This window comes from Eucalyptus grandis, chromosome 11, assembly GCF_016545825.1.
Source record: "Eucalyptus grandis isolate ANBG69807.140 chromosome 11, ASM1654582v1, whole genome shotgun sequence".
Lineage (NCBI taxonomy): Eukaryota > Viridiplantae > Streptophyta > Magnoliopsida > Myrtales > Myrtaceae > Eucalyptus > Eucalyptus grandis.
Genome location: NC_052622.1, coordinates 35,598,530 through 35,607,498, shown reverse-complemented (window position 1 = coordinate 35,607,498; position 8,969 = coordinate 35,598,530). Strand labels below are relative to the sequence as shown.

The following is an 8,969-nucleotide window of genomic DNA, read 5'->3' as shown; positions in this document are numbered from 1 at the left end:
GAGTCACACTAATCCTGTGGTTTAGTACGAGGTAAAAGTTGGAAGTTAAAATCAGAATCCAAGCAAATATTGTGTTGGAGATTTGAGTGACAGCCTCTTGTATCTGCTGCAGGAGAAATAGAGATGGAGGAGTCTGTAGATTGTCTTGGTATCATCGCAATTCTCCAACTCTCATACTCAGTTGCGGCCATGTCACTCATTGATTGCAGAGCCATGGCATAGCTTCTCTGGAAACTTTTATATTATAGTTTCTCCATCACGTTAGGATAAACAAACCATTGTTTTCACATGGTAAAAGCTTCTCTGGCCAGGCCACATCAAAATCAGTAGCTTCTGCATCTGACTGCCTTGTATTAGTCAATCTTAAAATCTCTCTTGTCAAGCTATCCAGAATGGCATAAACTTCTTGTGACTGATAATGTGAATGGTCCCCAGCAATGAAAGCATGAATCTTGCAATCGATTTCAATCCAACTGCAACCGGGTTGCTTCTTCAGTCCTTTGTCCCGTATATCTGATCTAATATTAGCAACTAAACTATGCTTCCCATCAAACTCATGTAATTTGGCAAGAAGGACACGATAACCGACACTATCTGGATCAATTTCGAAAATATGACCAGCCACAATATCTGCTAGCCTATCATCACCATGAGTTTTGCAAGATCCAAGCAATGATCCCCAGATCCTATCATCTGGAGCAAAAGGCATGGACATGATCAGGTCATATGCATGGTCCAAATGACCAGTGCGGCCCAGAAGATCAACCATGCAAGTGTACTGTTCAAGTTGAGGCTCAAGTCTGTGGTCTTCAGCCATACTTTTGAAGTACCTCCATCCCCAATCAACCCTCCCTGAGTGGCTACATGCAGAAAGAAGAGCTGTGAAAGTGGCATGGTCCGGCATCACACCAGATGACTTCATTATTTCAAATAGAACAGACATTTCATCTGTATGGCCATGCATTCCTAATCCCAATAAAATAGAATTCCACGATATTTGGTTTTTTCCTTGAATGTTGTCAAATATAATGCGAGCACTGCATATGTCCCCACATTTTGCATATGTGGATGTTAATGAATTGCTCACGAGAATATTGGATTCAAACCCTTGCCGCAATGTGTAACCATGGACCTCCTTGCACATACTAAATGCAGATATTTGGGCACAAACAGAAAGAATGGATGCTATGGTAACGGAGTTTGGTCTGATGTTTTCAAACTGCATATCACGAAATGCCTTCAAGGCTTCATCGAGAAGGTCATTTTGTGTATATCCAGATATTAAAGCATTCCATGGTACCAAATCCCTCAGCGGTAATCCATGAAATACAATTTGAGCAGACTGTATATCTGCGCATTTTGCATAAAGATCAACCAATGCACCTCCAACAAAAACATCACTAGTAAGTCCTGCCTTTATTGCTAATCCATGGAACTCCCTCCCCTTTGCTATAAGAGTCAAAGATGAACATGTGCGCAATGCAGCTAAAACTACAACTGAATCTGCAAATCCATATTCATATATAAATTCATGACATAGATCCAATGCCTCAGTGGGGAGATCACTTTTGACATAATTTGAGATTATGGTTCCCCACATCACTATATTACGAGTTCGACACTTACTGAAGATATTTTTACCGGCTTCAGCCTTACCACATTTTAAATACATATCAATTAGAGCAGTAGCTACCCTTATTTCTTTTTCCATTCCAAATTTGCAGACAAGTCCATGGATTTTTTCTCCGAGGACAGAATCCAAGGAATGCGAACAAAAGACCAAAGCAGCAACAATGATTGAAGAATCATCTTCTAAACCCAACCCCAATATTTCTGCCAGCAGCACTGAAGCCTCTGATAGAAAACCGTTGGTTACATAGCCAAGCACCATTGCATTCCATATCGCTGCATTTCTAGTCACAGACTCTTTTCCCACAATGCTCATGAAAACATTTTCAGCACTCCTTATGTCCCCACATTTCATGTACATATCGATAAACCCACAAACCAAAGACTGATCAAATTTAAAAATATTTTTCACAACAAAACCGTGGATTTCTTGCCCATGGATCAAGCTACTAACTGAAGCACATGCTGAGAGAGCAGAAAGACAAGCCACTCTATTTGGGTACACACAAAGTCCCCTACCATTTGGCTGAACATCCCCAATGAACCCCTGAAATCCCCAGACTGGCAGGCCCCCGAAATCATAGTGTTCCAAGTCACCGAATCCCAATCGAGCCTTTTCTCAAACACACGGACGGCATGATCAACTGCCCCACATTTCCAATACATCCCAAGGACCGAATTCGCAACATCCACAGCATCCAAAATTCCCAGCTTCAACACATGGCCATGTATCTGTTTAGCCCTCTCCACATCAGACATCCACCCAAAAGCCTTGATTAAACGTGGAAAGAACTGAAATTCCTCGACAGGTAAACCATACTCAAGCATCTCAATATAAGAACTTATAGCATCTTCGAACAACCCTCGATCCAAGAAATCATTAAAAGCCTCGCTGAACAAGGGAACATCAACTACAGGTCCACTGCTCGATACCAACAGCTCAAAATCTGATCTTTCTGATGGGTTTTGGCGACGGAGAGGCGGGGAAGTGCTGGAAGGTGGACGGGCAAAGCTACGTGGCACTAAAGCTGACGCCTTGCTACAACAAAGCTGCTTAATTTCGAGTTGGGGAGGCTCAAGCGATTGAAATTCGAGACTTTTCCGATGGGTCGGACGACGGAGCAGAGGCGAGGAGGCGCACGAGAGCAACGGCTGAAGCATTGCCATTTCCCTCGGGCGCAACACCGCATCGCTATCCCTTTCGTCGGGTTCTTACAGACGGGAGTTCGTGAAATCAAGCGCGACGACGAGTGACGTGAGGAAAAGCTTCGTGATTCTCAGGGGTGTTCTTGATCATCGTCGCCGTCGGACGACGCCGCGCGGCGGCCGGAGTTCCGGGGATGGCGGCTGGGTGGTCGGTACGTGGGAGGAGAGAGAACGCTGCGAGTCGTGGAGTGGGCATTTTTTTTTTTGGGTAAGTGTGGAGTGGGCATTCCTTGAATTGTAAGAAAAAGGAAAATTGACAATTCAAGAATAGTTGGTAATCTTATGGTAAATTGGTGATGTCTGTAAGCTGCCTAAGTTGGTAAGTTGGTAATCAAACAAATAAATAAAAATCGGTAGGTTAATTGAGAATACCTTGTTAAAATTGGTTCTTGATTAAATCGGAGAAATGTTGGGAAATGACTCAAGTTCACACTGGTAATTTAGAACAAAATTTACTTATTTAAAAAAACTTGTAACTTGCTCAAATGAGAAAATTAGTTGATCGGAAATAGTTAGTAATATTCATAAGAATAAACCAATGTGTGCTAAGTGAATCGAATACCAGTTGTTAATAAAATTAACTAGTTAATTGGTGAAAATATGGTGAATAACTCAAATTGAGGTTGCTAATTTTGTATACAAGTCAATAAGTTTAACATATTGATGAGTTACACAAAAGAAGTTTACAATTTAATGAAATATTGGTAACTTTCAAATAAAGAAATGAATGTTGATAATTTAATATGAGTTGGTGACTTAATAGATGTTAGGGGGATTACTTAATAACTATGTTGGGAAAATATTGGTAAATAGTTCAAACAAAAGTCGATAATTATATCTAAGAGTTGATAAATTTAGACAAGTAAGTTACAAACTAAGAGTTAGTAATTCATTAAGGAAGTTAATAATTTAAATAAAAAAAAAAGGTAAGGAATCCAATAAGAGCTGATACCATAAACTTGGTAATTCAATTGAAAAAAAAAATGATAACTAATTCAAATAAGGATATAATAAATAACTCGAATGGGTTGATAGTTTTCTATAAAAGTTGGTAAGTGTAGAATGTTGAAATATACGCCAACAAATTTCAATAATTTATTGCAAAAATTATCAATCTCGAAACTAGTTACATACTCAATCTCACGGTCGGAGCACAAATTGTCCGCAATAAATTCTCATGTCCATTGCAGTTTTTTGAGACCAAAAAGATCCCGATTTAGTTCCATCCAACTTGAATAAATAGAATTTGTATGCATAATAATAAGTTTCATGGCAAAAATTAAAAGACGACGTCATACATATCCATCATCACTCTGAATGATCTAATTTGAATAATTCTCTCAACATGACGCCTTCAATCCACCTCCCTTGCGCTGTCCACATCTCTTCATATTCAATCAGAGAGCATAGCTTTGAGTTTCCACCTTTTTGAATCATGAGTAGAATTGCTCTTGCTTTTAGAGCGTATCTGCGATGCTCCTGATGATTTTGGCGTCCACGCACAATACATTTCTGGAGCTACGCGGTCGAGTTCATCCGCTTCGGAGGAAGAGCCGGACGCAAACAGGTCTCGTTCTTCGCTCATGAGCTTCTTAAGTGGCCTGCGCGAAGGCCTTTTCCTCGAGTTCCTGGAATTAAGGCCGTCGTCATCCCGGTCTTGGATCGCAATATCGGGCAGCACAGCTTCATGGAGGATGGGGCACAGAGGCCTCATCCGACCATTGCAGAAGATCTCATCAGCAGCTACCATCGCAGGCAACTCCGAACCCCCATCGACAAATGTGAACTCAAAATTGCGTGCTTCACCCTCTTCGTCTTGCTCAGCGGTTGGCTCTTCTCGTTCTGGCTGTTCTCCAGCAGGTTCTCCCTTGAGCGAGCTATCCATGGCCATTGCTTCCGTGACTCTAGAAGCAATATCGGCGATCTTGCTCGAACAATAGCTACCTAAGCTTGGACAGAGAGCTAGCAATGCCGATGTTTGCATTTGAGAGCCGGTAGGTAAATGTTGGATCATAAGGAAGGTCTAAACTCGAAATCAGAGTGGAAGCGTTCAAGAGTTCACAAGGCAGACGTAATTTATACAGGGAGGACTTGCAGTTGAAGTATTCATTAATGAGTTGGGTGCGGTCGGTTGTGGACCTTGCGTGACTTTGAAAAAAGCTAATTTTTGTCATTTCATCATTCGAGACACGAGCGCTTTTGCTTGGTTCACATTAAAGCAATACGCAGGCTTTGCCATGTCTACACAAGATGATGGTGATGCTGATGCTGATGCTGATGCTTCTTCGCAATATGTCCGTCGGCATCTGCGAGCAATTAAGCTGGAAAGGCGACGACATTAACTAGGCCATCGGAATTTTGGTTTTGGACGGAGCGATGATGTCCAACTTCCGTTTTACTAGTGAAAAGGAGGTTGACCGAACAGGGAGGTGGGTACCGGGTACCGACCAGATCGTATTTCATTTGACTTTTTTTTGTTAGAGAAAAGATTTTCACTCTACAAGCTTGTAGAGGAAGAGTTTCTCCGTGTGCCCAAAACAGCTGTCCCTGATTCTGTTCTGCCACGTAATTCTGCTGAATATAGACCACAGGAAAATGGAAAAAGGCAACAAATATGCATTGCCAGCGCAACACAAAAAGAAGCCCCCACCAACAGGTCCAACACCACCTTATGTGACATTGAGAACAATGGATTCGGATGTTGGTTCTCAGGCTGGTTATATCAGAGCAAGCAGACCGTACCAATTGAAGGAGCTTGAATTAGGAAGGGCACCGAAATTTACAATATAAGAACAAAAAAGTTTGAAATGAAATTATTGTGGGATCCTTTTCTCGTTCTTACAAACACCTGCCTCACCCAACATATGACTCAACCAATAAGAATACTATACACAGCCGCGCCTGTACAGGATGACTGGGTGGCGGGTGCCTTCAGAAGTCTGGAGGTAAAGTTGTGTATATGTCACAACCAGGCTCCCCATCCAGGATACAGTTGACATAGACGGTCGGGATCAATGGCATCCTGTATGAGTTGTTGGACCTAGAAGAGAATCACAAATCAATATTACTGTACTTGCAAAAGCACTGTAAGCTGTCATAAGCCTTATCACCTAACAATTAGTTTTCTACTAGAGTCGCTATAACTAAGTCATTTCTAGGATCACTTAAATGCACCAAAAAACTGGCTTTGAATTTGAGCTAGAAAAAGCAAAATCGATAAACAATGACGGGAGCATGCTTAGCAGAGATGTGCCTTTCTTCATTCAGATGACAGTGATTATTTGAAAATGAGACTGAGAGACCATGCTCAGGATCACAATTGAATGGTGGACCACTGGGAATGAAAAAGAGGGATTACCTGACCATGCACGCTTCTCATTTCTCCCTCCTCATATCCATCCAATTTTTGCTTGACACGCATCAGTGCCCTCGTAGCGTCCTTATTCCCTTCATATTCATCTTGAGAATCTTCAAAGCTTGTCTCCAGGTCATCATATGTTTCCTGTCAAGTCAAGATCAATACTTAGCATGCCAATCTCTACAACCTCATGGAGCAACTAAAAGGCAAAAAAGACAAGTATAGACGAATCATTGGGAACTTCAATAACGTCATGTTTGCATCATGGCATACACAGAAAAAGGACCATGTCAAATATGGCAACATCGCTCTTAAGCTTTCTGGATTTTCCCTCGACAGAAAATCTATCGCCATCAGGCAGCACAAATTTGGCAACTCTCACAAATTCTTTTATGAATACTAGAATAAGTCCGCATAGGGTAAATTTGACCATCCACATTTGGCATTAACCATTGTAGAATAGGAAAAAGGGAACCATGTCTTCCATGCATAGGAAATTTCTAGATAAATGTGCTCAACACTTGAAAATACCTTTTGACGCTGCAAAGCCTTCAATGGAGACAAAGCCCATTTATAAAGTGGATCATGAATGAAAACCTGCAAGACATTTTCTTTCAGTCTTCATATGGAAAATTGAAACTTCAACCAATTTCTCAAGATAATCTGCGGAAAGCTAGTCCTACTTCAATAATTGTCAGCAGTGCTTCTTTATTTGTCCTCATCACAGAAAGAGTCTCTTCACAACATCTTCTGAACACTCCCTCTACTCCTGTAACTCCCATACCATCGATGATATCCCTCGTTAGCCTGAAAGGGACCTGCAGAATTCAATTGAAAAGACTTCTGAATGGAGTTTTGGTTATTATAATTGCTCTCTACCCTGCAAATACTTCCGAGGGGAAGTAGTACTCCCTTTGTACCCTTTTAACAAACATTTCCTTTTAATATTCCCAAAATACTTTTTAAAACAAAATCCTTTCAAGAGGAAGACAAGATAGTGAAATTTCCATAAGTAACGAACCCGCTCTGGGGTCTTCAGCATCAAGCCTTGCTCAAAGGCAACACCAAGATCAATGTGAACAACCTCTGCAGTGGCCTGATCAATTAGAATGTTCATGGAATGTCGATCTCCTAGACCAACTATATAGCCAACCTAAAAAAGAAATAAATTCATTAGAATGTCTAGAATCTTCTGGAAAAAACGATTATTTAAAAGCATTCCCCAGGAGGAGGTGATAAAGGACAGGAATATAAATGTCATAATCACTGAGTAACATCTTATTAAACTTCCTGTGAATGTGTTCACCCATCACCGGCTCATGATTCTATCTGAAATTTCTAAATATTTATTTCTGCCTAGGTCAAATCGACACAAATGAGAAATTAAGTTACTATATACCAAAGAACCCCACATCACTTGTCTACGGTATTTCAATGGATCTTATGTTCATGTAGCGTCCCGATACCTTATGACTTAAGCTATTAGGATAAACATTTTGACATAGTATCGAGTCAGGTTCCCCCACTATTTTGCGTCTGAGGCTCCCCATTCATCAATTCCATGTGCAATTATCAATCTGGTTTGCACACATAGAGGGGTTATAAAGGCATTCCACATCGCTTGTCTATGGGGCTTCAATGAGCCTCATATTTAGGTAGTTTCCCTCCACCTATCAACTTAAATTTTTGGGATGAACTCTCCAACTAAATCCTTTCAGTTTCTTTCACATCCGGGTTATCCACTTTACGACATCAAGATTAAGGTACTCCTTGTATTAAGCAACAATGTCCAAAAAGATTATAAAGAAAAAAAGTTAATTCCTTTACTAGAAATATCACAAAAGATATTGTATAGAAACCATTGAACTAGTAGCCACGCTTCTTGTGTAAGCAAGCCTTCTCTCAAACCAATCAGCTGGCAAAGAGTATCTCTCCAGGAAAAAGTGATGCATGACCGGCCTGTGTCAAGTGTCAGATATGAGTTCAAGGTAATTTGCTTTGATCTTCACTAAAGTAGGCATTTAGATGTCCAGGCAGAGGCAGTAACCTGAAGTTCTTGCAGACTTCTTGGAATGCTTTGCGCTTGTCCTTTTCCTATAACAGACAGGTCTGACCATTATTCACTAAAAGAAAGGGAAAATAGTTCACTTATCTGACACATATAAACAGAGAAGCAGCTGGGAAAATATTCCTAGTTTTAACTTTAACATCTTGCCTCTTTTGCTCCCCTTCTGTATTACTGATTCAGAAAGTTAAATTACATCCCTCGACACTCATTCAAATTGTCAAAATTTGTCAATTATGCAATTCCAACTCATCCTGATAGATTAGAGCATGCATTACTGACAAGAAGTTAATAACTTGCCAGAAAAATATGATACTTACATTATTCATGTACTCTCGGCATTTTAGATATAACCAATCTCCTCTCCCATACCGACCATGTGCACCTCCATTTCTCATGCTGAAATTAGATTGGCAATAGTGGCTAAATAATGCTTCATGTAACAATAGAAGTCAAGTTTCTAGGAGACTGCATCATTTATTTATACTGACCTTCCTATAAGGTAGTCACCTAGAGGAAGAGTACCATTAACCCATTCAAGCACACCAGCACTAGGAGTAAAAGGGATGACCTATTCAGAACGAAATTGGTATTAAACCTACCACAGTTATATCATCTCATTCAAGTAAGGTATATAAACAAACAACAGAAAAATAATATCAGAAACCCTTTGCACTAACGATGCTGTCTAGGATCATATAAACAGAAGTT

The 8,969-nt window shown here is 40.4% G+C and overlaps 3 protein-coding genes across 5 annotated transcripts in view; all 3 read right to left on the bottom strand.

The window, feature by feature from the left end:
• Window positions 1-256: 256 nt before the first annotated feature.
• On the bottom strand, window positions 257-2,796 carry LOC104426269 (putative pentatricopeptide repeat-containing protein At3g11460, mitochondrial). The gene is made up of 2 exons (XM_039305305.1): window positions 2,149-2,796; window positions 257-2,014 (listed from the first exon to the last, which is right to left on the bottom strand). The coding sequence occupies exons 1-2, from the start codon at window positions 2,794-2,796 to the stop codon at window positions 257-259; spliced, it is 2,406 nt and encodes an 801-aa protein (XP_039161239.1).
• A 1,432-nt stretch (window positions 2,797-4,228) lies between these two features.
• Window positions 4,229-4,726, bottom strand: LOC104426268. Its single transcript, XM_010039262.3, has one exon. It carries the CDS (start codon window positions 4,724-4,726, stop codon window positions 4,229-4,231), a length of 498 nt encoding a protein of 165 aa, XP_010037564.2.
• Window positions 4,727-5,474: 748 nt separating this feature from the next.
• The window catches only part of LOC104426267 (serine/threonine-protein kinase ATM), a 47,988-nt gene continuing 44,493 nt past the window's right edge, over window positions 5,475-8,969 (bottom strand). For all 3 annotated transcript variants that reach the window (XM_039304292.1, XM_039304294.1, XM_039304293.1), the window contains 9 exons: window positions 8,750-8,829; window positions 8,579-8,657; window positions 8,241-8,287; window positions 8,053-8,152; window positions 7,215-7,346; window positions 6,877-7,011; window positions 6,725-6,790; window positions 6,194-6,337; window positions 5,475-5,875 (listed from right to left, as the gene is read on the bottom strand). In XM_039304292.1, the coding sequence (XP_039160226.1) occupies window positions 5,798-5,875; window positions 6,194-6,337; window positions 6,725-6,790; window positions 6,877-7,011; window positions 7,215-7,346; window positions 8,053-8,152; window positions 8,241-8,287; window positions 8,579-8,657; window positions 8,750-8,829 (861 nt within the window). In that variant the 3' untranslated portion in view covers window positions 5,475-5,797. The remainder of the gene's footprint in view (window positions 5,876-6,193; window positions 6,338-6,724; window positions 6,791-6,876; window positions 7,012-7,214; window positions 7,347-8,052; window positions 8,153-8,240; window positions 8,288-8,578; window positions 8,658-8,749; window positions 8,830-8,969) is intronic.